At 42.6% G+C, this 16,154-nt stretch overlaps 1 protein-coding gene across 27 annotated transcripts in view; it reads right to left on the bottom strand.

Moving 5' to 3' along the window:
* Positions 1-16,154, bottom strand: part of ank3b (ankyrin 3b) — a 200,930-nt gene that overhangs the window by 110,602 nt on the left and 74,174 nt on the right. For 11 of the 27 annotated variants that reach the window (XM_072668026.1, XM_072668028.1, XM_072668029.1 and 8 more), the window contains exon 1: positions 9,181-9,536. The exons of 3 other annotated variants lie outside the window; for them this stretch is intronic. In XM_072668026.1, the coding sequence (XP_072524127.1) occupies positions 9,181-9,303 (123 nt within the window). In that variant the 5' untranslated portion in view covers positions 9,304-9,536. Of the gene's footprint in view, positions 1-7,169; positions 7,174-9,180; positions 9,540-16,154 lie in introns of those variants that run through there. 13 more of the 27 variants (XM_072668039.1, XM_072668054.1, XM_072668044.1 and 10 more) reach the window with 10 other exon arrangements.

The raw sequence follows: 16,154 nt of genomic DNA, 5'->3' as shown, positions 1-16,154 counted from the left end.
CTTGTGCCCTAGGGTCCAATGTGTACCGTAGCCTTGCCGAAATGGGTATGGGTAAGGTCATGTTCAATGCGGTACTATAATGGGGTCACTGATATAGTAGATGCATTCTAACACCATGCCACTACATTACTCTGCTCAGCAGAAGGGGCATGTGGGTGAGGCCTTTCAAAGGTGAACATACAGGGTGTGTCCGAATTGCGTACTAACATACTAACAGGAAGTGATGAATCTAACATTTTTCGACAGCCTTTTTTTCCAGACATGAGTATCTCCTCCCTTTGCCTTTCGCGCTGCATTGTGGGACAATAGTGTCAATAGAAAGTATTCTCATAACCTGACCTGCCTAAAAGATAATACACTCAACTCTGACTCTTATCTATACTACCTACCACATACTCTAGCTAGTTAGTGTAACTGATTTGTATGCAATTGGGACACACCCACAGCCTCAAAATCAGCAATAACCCCTTATGCTAATATAACCAGCCCACATTACAATAACAGTGTGTGATTAATTATTCATCTAATATCAGAGAGAGGAGGGGGGGTGAGTGAGGGAGATGATTTCAGCTTCAGCTTCAGCTTATATTAACAGTCAGTGATGTACCTAGAATTTACAGAAGGTCTAAGGTCAAGTCAAGTCAAGTCAAATTTATTTGTATAGCGCTTTTTACAACTGTTGTCGTCACAAAGCAGCTTTACATAATTAGTACTTAAGGTGATGTCCTTCCTCATGAAACTGGTCCCAAACCTCAAATATCAGACAGGCTGATTCCTCCATCAATTTCTAATAGTGTTGATGACAATCTTATGCAGTAGGCCTTCAGTTCTGCTCAGTCCTAACCAATGGAAGAGCTTTTTTACTTGTATCTACAACGATACCACTGGGGGGAAATCTTATACTGGACAATTTTTCATTTGGCTATGCACAAATTCAACCCCTGCCAACCAAAACTTAACAAGTATGATGTGCAAGACCTTTTATTAAATAATAATGACAACAAATGACAGATATGTAATTCCCAGAATTCATTTAGCCTTTATTGAAGGGCTAGAAGGACCTAAAAGTTCCTGACTGAACTTTGGTTAGCATTTTATTTACCCAACCAGTACGTATTCTCTCCCCGTACATACTCTCACCCCCCATACGGACTCTTTGCCCCAGTGCATTCAATGCCCCCAGCACTAGTCAGGGCGGACCAACACACGCCCCCTCCAACACATGCATATGCAACATCCCCGGGCAATCAACATGCCTGCAGGGAAGTGCAGTATACCCAGCTCCAGCCTGCAGATGCCAGTGATGGCCAGCACCGCAGCGAAGCAATGAGGGGAGAGAGCGCCATCTACTCACCTCGAATCCTGGTCATGCTGCTAGCCATCGGCAGCCGAGGCCCAGAAAGAGCACAATTAGCCTTGCTCTCTCTGGGCCTCGGCTGCCGATGGCTAGCAGAATGACCAGGATTCAAACCACTTATACCACTCGGGGTCCCCCATGGTAACAATTTTGAAAATGATTGCCTCAGAAGAATCAACCAAGTTTACAGCCTATTGTCTGTTCTAAGCCGAGAACTTCAAACAAACAGATAAATAAATAAGCTAGCAGTGTGTTTCTCAGTGACGTCAACCACCGCAATATTCATTCTGGAAAAGAGATTCAAATATCAATTATATAAAAATAAATGTCAATTACATAAAACGAAAGTGCAGTCAAATGAGGATGATGAGTGTGTCTAAAGCCTCTTCAGGCCTCATCAAAAAACAGCATTAAGGTAATGGAGCAGCCATGAACACTCATCCCGGCCTGAATAAAAGAGATTCCAGGCTGCTGAGAATAAGATTTATGGTTTTCATTTGGGAATGACGCAGACTGGCAGATCCCGAGGGAGAGGGGGGAGAGAGAAAGAGAGAGAGAGAGAGAGAGAGAGAGAGAGAGAGAGAAGCCTGAGGGACAGAGCTGTTCTCCTCGTACACAATGGAATGGAGGTGCAAAAATGAAGCAGGGCTTGATAAGTGACGGAGGATTAATGTACTGGCTTGGTGTGTTTGCTCAAGGGACAGTGGGGTGCTGCTGGTAGTAATGGTGGTGTGTGTGTACGTGTGTGTGTCTGTATTAGTACATTTTCAGGACCAACATGTCTTGACTTGGTGGGGAAACCAGAGAAATGGATGGTTAGTTTTAAACTAAGCTAATTGATTGCTGATATTAATGAGCCTCTATCACAGAAAACTGAATTTCCCTCACCTAACTGAAATTCATTGGAAACCACAGTGAAAAAAACAGCCTGTGATGCCACAAGAACCAGCTCATTTACATATTTCCTCCTCCTCAGCCTACCACAGTTTAGACAAACCCATCTATACTGTAGTTCTCTGGAGTGTTTCAGCTCTGAAGGCATATAACCGTCCTCAAGGCGAAGTAAGAGAAAGGTTTATGTAAAGGTTAAACTTTATTATGAGATCATTGTATACAAATATGACCCCATGTCCTTATATTCCATAAAAACAAGCGTATGCAGGAGTGAAAGGAGGGGTGCGAGGATTAGAGGTTGAACCCCCACGCTCATCAACACCCACCAGTCCTTACAAAGCGGAGAAGTGTGGAGGGGAACAATGCCACTCTCATCTCACACATAAGGAGGATAAAGGGGGTGGTGGGAGGTTGGAGAAAGGAAAGGAGGGAGGGAAGGATGGAGGGAGGGGGAGAGGAGCAGAAGGAGGGGTAAAGGGAGCGAGAGACGGAAGGGAGGGAGGGGGTGGAGGACAAGAAATGCAGATGAAGCGCAATAATTAATTAACAGCAGGGATTCAATTTTCACCAACTGGTGCCACCATCCTCCCACTTACCCCCCCCCCCCCCACACACATCTTCCTTTCACTCATTCATCCCTCTCTTATTCTCACTTACTCATCCCTCACTCTTCTCTCACTTACTCATCCCTCTATTCACTCACTTATCCCTTTTTCTCTTTACACCCTCTCTCAATAACCCATCCGTCTCTCTCTCACTTACTCATTCTGATCTCTTCACTCATCCCTCTTTCTGTCTCTTACTTATCCCTCTTTCACCCATTCTTTTTTCACTTATCCCTCTTTCACCCATTCTTTTTTCACTCATCCCTCTTTCACCCATTCTTTTTTCACTCATCCCTCTTTCACCAATTCTATCACTCATCCCTCTTTCACCCACACTTCTATCACTCATCCCTCTTTCAACCATTCTTCTATCACTCATCCCTCTTTCACCCACTCTTCTATCACTCATCCCTCTTTCACCAATTCTTTTTTCACTCATCCCTCTTTCAACCATTCTTCTCTCACTCATCCCTCTTTCACCAATTCTTTTTTCACTCATCCCTCTTTCAACCATTCTTCTCTCACTCATCCCTCTTTCAACCATTCTTCTCTCACTCATCCCTCTTTCACCAATTCCTCTATCACTCATCCCTCTCTTACCCACACTTCTATCACTCATCCCTCTTTCACACATTCTTTTTTCACTCATCCCTCTTTCTGCCCCTTACTCATCACTCTTTCATCCATTCTTCTTTCACTCATCTCTCTTTCGGTCTCTCATGCATCCCTCTTTCACTCATTCTTCTTTCACATCCATCCCTCTCACGCACTCATGCGTCCCTTTATCCTATGCCTCTCTGTCTCTCACTCACCCCTTTCTCTCACCCGTCCTCTTTTTCACTCTTTTCCTCACCCTTTCCTATATCACCTTTCTTTCTTTTCTCAGTCCCTCTCTGCCAGTCTTTTTCTCTTATTCTTTCTCTCTCCTAATCTCATACTTCCTTTCGCTTTTTCACTCTTTTTTTCTTACACTCTCAACCTGTCTTTCTCTCCCCTTCTCTTATTTCTCTCTCTGTATATCTCTATGTGTCTTACTGAGACAGTGATCACATACATAGCTGTTTTTTAATCACTACAGTGGAGATTAGGCCAGTAAGCGGGATTCTGTTTGCCTTGAGGTGGAACTGAATAATCACTGAGTGCTCTCTTGTGCGCCAGTGCCACAAAGTGGAACACCTCTATACACTGCAGCTACAAGACTCCACCCCTAAACATCAAATCTCTCACCAATTACACCTACAATCCAATTTTCCTCAGTTCAGGGAACAGCACGTGGCTGAGGCAACAGCAAATGAGAGAAAACACAGTGTTACTTTCCTTCTGCCCTCCGAGAACCTGACGAACAACACACCTCTACTGAGAAACGAGAACTTAAACATCACTGAATCTAAAATTTCAGTGAATCAAGCTGAACATTTATCTGCACACACACACACACACACACTTGAGCAGACAGCTTCGAGCCTGTTTGTTTTTGTTTGGCCGAGACACAGAGAACGGAGGGCTGCCAAGAGCCAGGAATAGCAGACTGGAGTATGGATTTCTTTCTCTTGTGTGGGACAGACGATCCACTCGTGCACACACACACATACACACACCCACACATGCACGCATACACACACTTTGACAGCAACAGCTGGATCCCAAGGCCAGCTGCAGGCCTGAGGCTGTAAAGTGAATGCGTCCCTGTGGGTCTGAGAGCAGGAGCTGAGCTCACCTTCAGCCCACCTCAGCTCAGGCAAATATGACATTTAGTGAAATGAGGGCCTTGCTGATATAAACAGTTTGTGGAAGATGCTGATTTTAAGCAGTTGATGGTGCTTTATTGACAGATATGACTGTTAACAGTGGGAAATCAATTATATGATATAAATAGTGGAGCACTGAGGGTGGAGGTACCCATATTCTTTGTGGTTCTAAGATAAAGAAATATAGGGTTTAAATTCAATCAGTTCACTCTGCATTGCCATCATATTTTTATACTGTAGGCCTCATTCTCATTTCCTGTAGCAGCTAAGGTTTTACTCCACCTTCAGGCAGTCAGGAGTTTAAATCCCAGCAATGCCACTACTACAACAGCTGCTAATAAATGCTGTATTCTCTGTGACATATTTGCTGATACTAGTAAAACCACCCATTGAGAATACTGAAGCCCACTTGATTCATTGGTCAGACCATAATTGTAGCATATCCTATAAATAATGAAAATGCTGTTTTACATTTCGCCACTGTCAAGTAGAAATCCTGTATGTCGTAAAATAACAGCAGGTCCAACGCCAGCTTGATGTGCTGGAGGTTGTGGAATTGTGGGGGCTGCATGGTGTGTGAGTAATGTTATGGGCACCATGTTTCAGTTTGCGGCTCTGTAAGTCACTCCAACATATGACCACATACACACCGTCACTGTCATGCAAAAAGCTTGCATCTCCAAAATGTAATTTTACAGGAGAAGCAAAAACTTTCTTAGCTTTCAATGGGCGTTTTTGAACATTTATACTGGTTCATTCATCATGAAATTTAGACGCTATTTAAAAAACAACTGTTCAAATCAGATTATAGAAAAAGGAGACACTGATATATTTAACTTTAGAACACAGGAATATTACGTTAAATATTTTTAAAAAATATATTACAGTATACATTTTTGTTTTTTTAATCGATGGCCTGGGGTTGGACAATGTGATGATACTCCTGATAAATGACATCATAATATGCCATGATAAGCTTTTCTTAGTATACTGGATACCTGGATAACATACAGGATATAGGATTTTTCCTAAATGTGCTACCACTGGTTAATTCTAACATATTAGATCATATCAGGAAAGATTTATAACATCACATCATTTATCATGTAACTTTTCTGAAGTATCATGATTTTGTTATTATGCCATATCTCGCAGCCCTACACCGTCCTACTGCATCCCATTCTATATTCTTTTTTAAAATATAGAAGAAAATATAAGCACTGCAGACATGAGTCAGCCACACTGCTGCAGTGTAACATTCTAATATCCAGGCTTCAAAAAGCTCTGCTCACCACTCTCCTGAAGTTAGGTCACAACTACACACCCACATGCCAACTTTGGCCTTCAACTTAGGTCTTTATCTTTAGCTGATCGAGCTACGATAGTGGTCTCTGAGGAGTCTCTGCTTCCTCCACATCAATTTGGTCAGTTTGCTCTCCAGTGTTTGCACATATCATAAGTCACTCTGGAAAAGAGCATCTGCTGACAGTAACAGTACACAAATGTTAAACATAATAGGTGCTGTTTCATCGCTCACCTTCACCACCAACACTGCATACAAGCAAGCTTCAATTATCACAATCATCTGTGCAGCAAACAGACTCGCTCCTGCCTGTGGCTAACATGCTCACGTTGCTATCGCTACACATGATCAGATTCTTCGTGTATTTAAAACCAGAGCTAATGAACTACTCAGCATGCAGAAAACTAATGAGAATCTAATTAACTCAATTAACTCAACTATTTGTTCTCCAAATTAGAAAATTGTGGCAAGACCCAATCTAGCCAGAATGCTCACATAGGTAGTGCTACAAATGTGTAAATTCTGTGTGTACTCAGAAATTGTTGAATTGTTGAATTTAGCAAAAAACTAATCCAAGAACTCCGTTATTTACTAACTCAATTATTTGTGCTCCAAGTTAAAAAGAATGGTCTTGCCACTAGCTCGATCTAGGGCACTAGATTACTCTGAACCTGAAAATATGACCATAAACTAATCATAGGAATACACTGATATCTAATACAAAATCTAATGAGTCCCAATTAACTCAATTATCACTGGGATGCTGAAATCTAATCTAATGAGAATCTAAAATCGAACTCAATAATTTGTTAGAGTTAGAAATTGTGGTAAGACCCATTCTTGCCACTAGCCATCATGCTCCCAGCTAGTACTATAAATGATCGCATTTGGTGTGTACTCAAAACCTGAAAATATGATGATAAACTAATCACATGAACACTGATACAATACAATTCACTCAATAATTTGTCCTCTAAGTTAAAAATTGTGGCAGGACCCGTTCTTGCTACTAGCCAACATGCTAACATAGCTAATGCTGCAAATGGTAGCATTTAGTGTGTCCTTAGAATAAACTGATAAAGTGATAACCTTATCACAGGAATACTAAAATGTAATGAGAAGCAAACGAGCTCCGTGGCTCCTTCCTGCTATCGCTCAACTTTATCAAAGTGAACAGCAGCCAGGTATAAATACAGCGTATGCAATATTCCATTTTTGTGGCTTATGTAAACGTTTTTTTTATTTATTCATGGATCCTACTCAGACTGAGCACATGTTCCTGGACACATTTCTTAGACTTGACAACCACTCCAACATCTGGCTCCTCCATAACTCTCTCATGTAATTTGTGTGGACCATCAATACTGTATTTCTGAGGCTCGCGACCGTCTAAGAAGGTCCACACATCTTTCTAGCAATCGATACGCAGGCATCAGCTCTACACTGGCCATGGCTAAACTGGGAGCCTTCTCCATCACTTCCATCTAACGAGCCGAACGGTTGATGCAAAACGATGGCGTTGCGTTACACCCCACAGCAACTGTTAGAAAAGCAAAGGAAGGGATGGGCTTGTGATGCAAGGAAGGGCGTAGATGCGATGGAGATGGATGGCTTTTTGACCTTGGAGATGGAGCTGCAACACCTGATGCGCTGGAACCTGATGCAGCAGTTTTTAATCTCTGAGGTCAAGACGTTCTAGAACATGCAGTGACATACGCAAATACTCAGACACACACACACACACACACAGATCTATAAGACAGAGGTCACTTTAGCTCAATGTGAACGACAGGCAGTTAGGCGCTGACCGCTGGGGGCTTTTCCTGCTGTACACAGTGTCCTCAAATGGGCTGGACCCGACCCAGCAGGTTACCAAACACCAAATCCATTCAAACAAACATCAGCATGGGCAAGTTCCTTCAGCAACAGCTTGTTTTTCTCGGAAAGCTACCTCATGTTAACTGCTCCAGCTATGCAAAATAGCACAGTATCAGCATGCATAGGATACTGATCTACATTCTATATGTTCTAGATATTGACCACAACCGATGCTCTTACTAAATACAGGGCACATCGATGAATTAAGCGAGACTTGGAGATGGTAAGGATTAGCAGACGCTGGTGAGGTTACGACGATGAAGATGAACGTGCTCTCAGTCCGAGCTGGGGGCATGAATAAATAAAAACCTTCAGCATAAGCCACAAAAAGGAACCAAAAAAAGACCTAGCATCTGCTGTTCTCTCTCTCACACACACACAAGATGATGTAAATTAATAGAAACAGTGTTTAAACAAATGTAAAAAAGGATGCTTATAAACATGGACATATCATGTATGAGAGTTGCCAGGAGGTGGTGGGTGGTGGGGGGGGGGGGTGATGGACTAAAACACTTGTGTTATCCCCAGGCAGACATACTGCTGCTTCGAATGTTTAAGGAGGACACCACCAAGCTGTTTGTCCTGTGAGGCGGATGGACAGGCTGACGCTAACAGACAGGTAGGAGGGATGGATAAGGGGAAATAAAGGGGCTCCAGGGAAAGGAAAAAGGGGGAGGAGAGGGAACACTGCTGAGGGCGAAGAGTCTTTTCAGAAAGCCCCAGGGAGAAGAGTCTCCCCCGAGGCATTCAAAGCCCCCTCACGTTGATTACATTGGCCACTCTGGAGGAGGGGTCTTGGTTCACGACACACGCATGTATATATGTTTTCCCGAAAAAGCAACCCCTGCTGAACCGCAGCTCAAATAACACCAGCAATTAAGATGAATAAGATGATAGAGCAAAGCATGCAAAGAGTTGGTCTTAAAAGCTCTGATGGACATTGTGTTGAGAAAGCAAGTGATGTAAAGCTCCAACCTGTCTTTCTCAGTCTCAGTCCTTTTTACACCATAAAGAAAAACTGCAATCTACTGGAAAACCCTGTGAACAAAATTGACAATGTACTGAAAATGCTGCCTACATCTGGGAAGACCAGAAGGAGACCAAACACCCAGGAGCTTTTCTATTGTGCGTTCCTTTCTTTGTGAGGCACATGCTGCTCCTATAAATAAGCCTGTCCTGCCCGAGTAAGCTGCAGCATCCTTGACTGCAGCCTCTCCAGCAGCTTCAGGAACAGGTGACACTTGGTCAAGATAATAAAGCTCATCCCTCTCAGACAAAAGCCCAGAATATAGCTTTTAACTGGCCGCTGACAGCCCACCCAGTGTGTCTGGGTGAGCGAGCTGGCGTCCGAGACTACCATAACAACCCAATGGAATGTGCGTCCCTCGACGGTACCTTTTTCTTCGCTTCCCGGGACCTCTTCCTGGACCTCCTCTTCTTCTCCTTCTCCTTCTCCTCCTCGGCAGCCGTGAGCTCCAAATCCGCTTTCTTCTTCAGCTGGGATGCGGCGTGTGCCATGGCTCAAAGACCAGGGGTATCCTTTTTCTTCCAAAAATTGAATGGAAACCTTGTAAAAGGAAGGAGATACCGATCCTTCTTCAGACAAACGTGACGGTGGAGGGATGGAGGTATTTCTCTGTGTCTCTCTCATGCACACATGCAGTCATAAAAAAAGGAAAAGAATCTTCAGCTCTTGTATCCAACTCTTGGGAAAAGACGCTGAAGGCTATAGGTGTGTGTTTCTACTGAGACGGCGTTTTCCTCTTGGTCGATTTCTTTCCTTTCCTTCTGGCCCTACCTGGTTCCATCACCACGGTGGGCAGCACGAAGGGAGAGAGAGCGAAGGATGGAATGAGGCTGAGAGAGAGAAAGACAGAGAGAGAGAGGGAGGGAGGGAGGGTACGAGGGAGGGAAGCAGCTGGGACAGCGAGAGGCAGTCTTTTGCTTGCATCCTTCTCCACCAGCTGGAAGTGCCTAAGTATGGGGAGGGGACTGTTGGTGGAGGGGTACAGATTATCCAAAACACGCACACACCAACGGGTGGGGGGATGATAGCTGGCTGGAGGTAAAAAGCCGTGACATACATGAGGTCCACAGCAAATTGCTTTATGTGAAAAGATCATGTGAAAAGACACATATTTCATCCAATTACAATGAATTTGCATAAAATGGGCAACCTGTCTTTGGCTCTGGCTTATAAACGATTATGCATCATATGCAACAAAATATAATATTGACTCCAGGGGTGTAATGTATCCGATCCGAGATCCAAAATCCAAAATCTGAGTACCTTCATGCAAAGCAATTTCCAATAACGATCCCACCTGATCTTTGTATTTCTACAAATAGTTACATAATTTAGGAACGATGTAAGATAAGATGCTGATTAAAGCAACATTATGTAGCATTTTTACATTACAATAACAGCTTCAAATTTGGGTTGATCCTCCACTGACCTGTAAAAGGGAGAATAGCGTCTCTATCATTGCTACATTGCTCCGGGTTGGACTCAAGCTGCAAACTGCATTACGTAATGTGTGTTGGTAAAGTAGGACCACCCTTATGAGAAATACCCAACGCTGCGTAACACAAGTCATATTTGTGTAAAATTCTGTAATAGGACTCTACCGCCTGCATGTCTTTTTCACTTTCACTGATGGTTCTGTATCTCTCAGCTTATCCAGAAATGCAAGCGTACAGCGTATCCTTTAGGACTGGATCAAAGCGTAACTTGTACCTCCCAACTGTAGGGACAGCCTCAGGAGTCCCAAGGAATATCATTTCTCGCATACTGCTGCTTTAATATTGAGGCAATACCACTGTCTAGAGGACTCAAATGCAGACACAGCACTAGAACCATAGATATTACATTACGTTTTCATGATCAACTGTAAAATAGTTATACACTGCAGAGCCTAAACTGTTTTGTTACCTTCTGAGAACGTTCCTCACTGCTGCGGGCTGATAAAAACAAAGGATCAGAAGTGAATCTAGGCTGTCAGGTTTTTTTTATGATAAAATAGCAGAAATAACTACAGTAACTATATTATTCTCATTTAAGATGATACAATTGTAAACTGTAAATACTATCCAAAATGACCAGTGTCCTGTAGATAATGGTGAAATGGTGGAATTTTATTTTTCTTTGTTTTTGTTTTTCTGTACCTCTGTACTTTTATTGTGCATTTATAATGGATTTGTCTGAAAGCGTTTCTGAAATCAATGTCTCTGTAGAGGTTATTACTCTTTTAGACATCTGGTTACCTTCACCACTGCTGTGAGCAATTCAGATTCGGTATGAATCTCTAGAACAGAGCATTTCACCTCAAATCACTCAGTATGGCTTTGTTTAGGTCTTAAGCATTTCATTTTGTAGAGATCATGAAAAATCAGCACAATTCCCCTTTAAGGTAAATAAAGCAGAGAGCAAAATGAACTACAGATTATCCGCAACAGGAGCGCTAACTTATTACACTGCCATACGGACCACAAACGACAACGGCAAGAGGAATGGGTTTCGCTTGTTTGCCATGAGAGCGTTGACAGAAGCCTCGTTTTTCAACCGTTTATCAGATCTCAAGGTTTTTTAGCTGAAAAAAAGAAAAAAGGTGGACAGAGGGAAGATTTGTAGCCTCGAAACAATGACGTACTGATGATATCCCATCGGAAAGTCAGCCATTGTGTGTCTGAGTGTGTGTGTGTGTGTGTGGGCTGTGCTGGCTGCGTATGTATGTTCACACTCGGCTCCACGCGGCACCTGAGCCCATGATGGAGCACTGCAGTCGCTGAATATTAATGAAGCCACAGAGGGGCAGGCTGAGGCAGACCTCCGATTGGCTGTACGAGGGGCAACCGAGCTGCCATTGGCTGCCAGGAAGCAGAGAACACCATGTAAACCATAACACACACTGACTGACAGCTCCACACACAGCCTCATGGCAATCCACTTTTTTCACCCTCCGTCCCAGACCGCCTGGCGTGTGAGAGGCTGAATTCCAGATTCTAGGTTGAACGCCATCTTCCCTTTACGATGAGAGTCACGACACATATCCCAGAATGCCTTGTTCTCTAGTGCAGGGGTGTGTGAAATAAGTGAAAAGAACAGGAACGAAAGGGGGGGGGGGGGCTACTGTACACAGACGAGCAAATGCTAAGCTAAAGCTAGCTTTTGTTTACCTGATTAGCTCTGATTATTTGGATTTAGACTGTGAATGTTACCTTGTATCCTAGGGCATTTTCCCACCTGAAAATCCGGATCGAGGTTCGTGGTTTTGTTACATTGTAAACATTTGGTCCGGTTTGTTCATGGTGTCACACCACAGTTTAGTGAGCGCTCTAAAAAACGTCCTAAACAACATCCCATCCTCATCCCATATGTGGACTGGGTCTTCCTGTACTTGACACTGATTGGTTAGTAGGAGGGCATGCATCGGACGTCAGCATGTTGTCAGTGTGGAGAGTTGCTTTTCCAGGTGTTGTGCCAAATTCTTCTTTCCTGCCAGAATTCAACGGCCTGCAAGTGCACACACGTATTTCTGCTTAGAACTGAGGGTTAATCTATAGTTAGAGTAGAATCTGTTGCGCCCATGCTGCTGTGTGACGTCAAATTTCGGCAGACGCCGGCACTTTTTTTTCTTTTATTGTTTAATAGCCTGCCTCAACAACTCGTAATTAGTCCCAAAGTCTGAACCATCCAATAAAGTGTTTTCACACTGCAAACGAACCGGACCATGGTTCAGTTGATCGCGACTGAGACCACCTCTTTTGGTTGGATTACATTTTGGTCCTTTGGTTTGCACTGTGGTTCATGGCACCTTTCATCCCTACTATTTTGGTTCCTACCAAGCCGAAAAATCTGAAAGTCTGAACCAAACAGAGTAGGTGTGAAAGCACCCTTAATCTAATGTGACCCTAATCGTAGCTCTAAACTTTCAACCCAACCTCAACCCAAAAGCTTACCCACTCAGCACTACGTCATTGCCGAAAGACACTGAAATAAGGTCAATGCTTTTTGATAGACCAACATACCCTTTGGGTTGAAAGTGTGAGTTTCAACCAAAAGGAGATAGTAGTAGTTCCAACAAACAGCTCTGACTTTTTCTCAGCGTCTTTTTACCCACAGTGTTGGGCGAGTACCCTCACTCCACTCCTAGCGCTAACCCTGTGTTTCCATAGATAGTAACAGCTGTGCCCATAAATAATAAAAAAACTGGGACCATCCATAGAAGGAGTTACATTAAAGGAATACTTCACTTGAAAGAGCTCATGTGGCTAATAATTAATGAAATACCTCAGTTAGCATTTCACATTAAAGTCATGCTAGCTGGTCCTGACTAGCTTCCACTCATAGTCAGCCCTGTTTGCACAATAGGAGAGGTCACAACCTTTAAGGACACGCCAGCAGTGTCCAGGCAAAGATCAGGGACACTAGCACTTCTGCTAATTTTAACAGGCCAACATCATGCCCTGTCCATGACATCCAATATAGTGTTCAAACATGACTACGACTATCCAAACAGTCTAAAACAAGGCTGCCCAAAGCAATGGCCTATGTTTAATTCAGCCCACCTTACCCACCCTACCCCCTGAGGTGTCACAGTTATTGTATGTATTTTTATATAGATTATTTATTAAGCCAAGTTAAGCTGTTGTCCTTGACATGCGTTTTAGTAGAATGTTGCGTCTGAAGCGACGGACAGCTTTGAGAAGTTAAAGTTGAAACTCAAAGTAGATGAGATCGGCTTGCATTAGGCTGGGATCAGACCGTGAAAATGAAACACGGAATTAAATGAAAATCTATCCTGCTTCAAAAGAACAGGGCTTGTCTGTAACTTACATTTAAATATGTACAGCCACAATCTTCATTCCTTTGAACCACCAGGCTGTTCTAGAAGATACCAGAGCAGATTAAAATAGAGACACAGATGACAGGGATCTTAAGGGATTTTTGGAGAAGGTTTCTTGTCATCAGGCCTACATCAATCTGGAGCTGAAAGAAGAGATTTGTCCAGGTTAAGTCCTTGAAAACCTCTGAGATAAAGCTTAACGAAATGTAGCTCTGCCATTGAGTCTGCAGGCTACGGAACCTGCCATTATCCTCCTTACTGCTGTCTTTAATATACACTCAAAGGTTTGGGTGCCTTTTGCCAAATTACACATTTTGTTGTTTATTCTTTTCATTGAAGCACAGCATTTCTTATCAAAAACAGGCCCTTCTGCAACTGTCTACAGTCTGGAGGAAAACTCAACTGCTTATATGCTGGTAACACTGGCAAATCAAAACCCCCATATGACTGCCAAGAACCTTAACTAAGTCAAGAATGGTGGTGCACTGTTCCACTTCCAACAATCTTAAGGGAACAGTCATAAGAAGGAAACCTTAACCTTAAGCTTTTCAGTCGGAATAGAGCTTTCTGGCCATCAGTAAAGATATTTTGCCTGGAGAAAAAAAAAAAGTATTTAGTGAAAGGTATACCTTGCCAAAAGCAGGGCGTGAGGATGGATCTCTCATGCTATGATGCTGTGTTGTCGCTAGTGGCATTGGCAATTCTGCACAGGTGGATAATTGGTAGAATGGATTCCACAATATATCAGCAAATCCTGGATGCAGATGTCAAACCATCTGTGATGAGGTTAAAGCTGGTTTCTACAAGAGTATGAGAACCCAGAACATACCTCAAAATCCACAATGGCCTACCTGAACAGACAAAAACTGAAGCTTTGCAATTGCTTAAAACCTTTTTATTGTTCCACTGTAAGCAGTTGCTAAAACCTGTCTGCACCTCCTTGCTTCAGGTAATATAGACTGTCCTCTTCTTATGCATGTCTGTAATGCTTTATAAAGTGATTTAAGGAGTTAAGGAGGGTGCTATGTGGCTCTATGTGGCTATGGAAATAAAATTAAATAAATAAATTTAAATAACATTAAATACAAATTATGAATTAATTTAAATTATTATTAAAACATTGAAAATAAACATTTAAGTGTGCTCTTTTTAATTAAAAATCTCTCTATATATATCTTTATTTTCTTATTTCTTTTTTTTGATTCTCTATGACAAACTGAAAATTCACAATCTGCAAAAACATATAAATAAAAAGAAAATAATAAATACTAAAATCCGTCTGCAGTTTCATCAGTGCAGTTCTACAATATCTCTCTCTTTTTCTCTTCATCTACAGTATCTTACTCTCTCTGACTTAGGCTAGGGCCATCAGCTTTTTTTCCTCAAAGAGAAAACGCTGTCCAGCACTTCCCACCATGACAGAGCGCTGAGCAAAACACCAGCCCCCCTATAATCAGTGGTGTGGAATGAAGCAGCTTGAGACGATGCTGTTATCTCTCAGTAGCAGAGCTATCAGCCCTATGGTTAGAAGCTGCAGCCTAGTTCACATGGGCACAGCACCCCAGCACTGGATCAGGCCTACATACATATGGCCACATCTATGGATCATACTGGGGGGGGGTTCACAATAAATCCACCACAGAAACAAACTCTAATAACCCAATAGCTCAATCTTCAGCTTTGTCTAACCCATTCAACAAGATATCCAGATTTATACCATTTATATCACTTACATGTTTGTTTTTTTAACTCAGTGCTGCTAATCACAGGAGTGACTCTGCACTCTTCTCCACTCGGAATGAAATCTGCTGAGATTCTGCTGAAGCAGGGTTTGAAAAAGTAGGTCGGAATGAGAAAGGCTCTCAGAATAGAAAGCCTTCCTGCAACATCAATACAGAGAGAGCGCACACACACACACACACACACACACACTGCAGGGGCCTACTGCTGGTAACACAGACAAGAGATGTGAAAAGCCATACTGTACGCACACTGCATATTCAAGTGTGCATGTGCATGTTCCTTTGTTCCTCTCAGAAACTGCTCAGACTCTTGACAATGGTCAATGGAGGGAGCATGACATCATCATAATACTAGAAGCTCCACCCCTTGATATTTAAAGAAATATCTAAAGAACAACTGAAACACTCTTTTCTTCTGTTGACCAGTACTTGCTCCGTGAATATGCAAATATACACCATATACTGTTGCTGTATAACAACAATACTGTATGAAAGAATATCCAACATTTGGGTTTTTGATGAGGGATGAGCAGCCGAGTGCGAGGACAAAAGCCTTCTTTGGACACTGATGTGATTCTCTGTGGCCCTCTAGTGGACAAAAGGAGTAGATCGTCCTGGATCCAAGCAGCCTTGACCAGTACAGGACATACAGTACATCTATCTGTCTCTCTGGCGATCTCTCGACTTATCTAACAAAGGAGGGATCTCCAGTAAACACCAATAAAACAAGGTAAATGCAAATAAATCTGACATCCTATCAGCTATTAATTACTATATTTTA

The sequence above is a fragment of the Salminus brasiliensis genome, chromosome 22, assembly GCF_030463535.1.
Source record: "Salminus brasiliensis chromosome 22, fSalBra1.hap2, whole genome shotgun sequence".
Classification (NCBI taxonomy): Eukaryota; Metazoa; Chordata; class Actinopteri; order Characiformes; family Bryconidae; genus Salminus; species Salminus brasiliensis.
The sequence above is the reverse complement of the archived record's forward strand: the minus strand, read 5'-3'. Positions and strand labels throughout refer to the sequence as shown.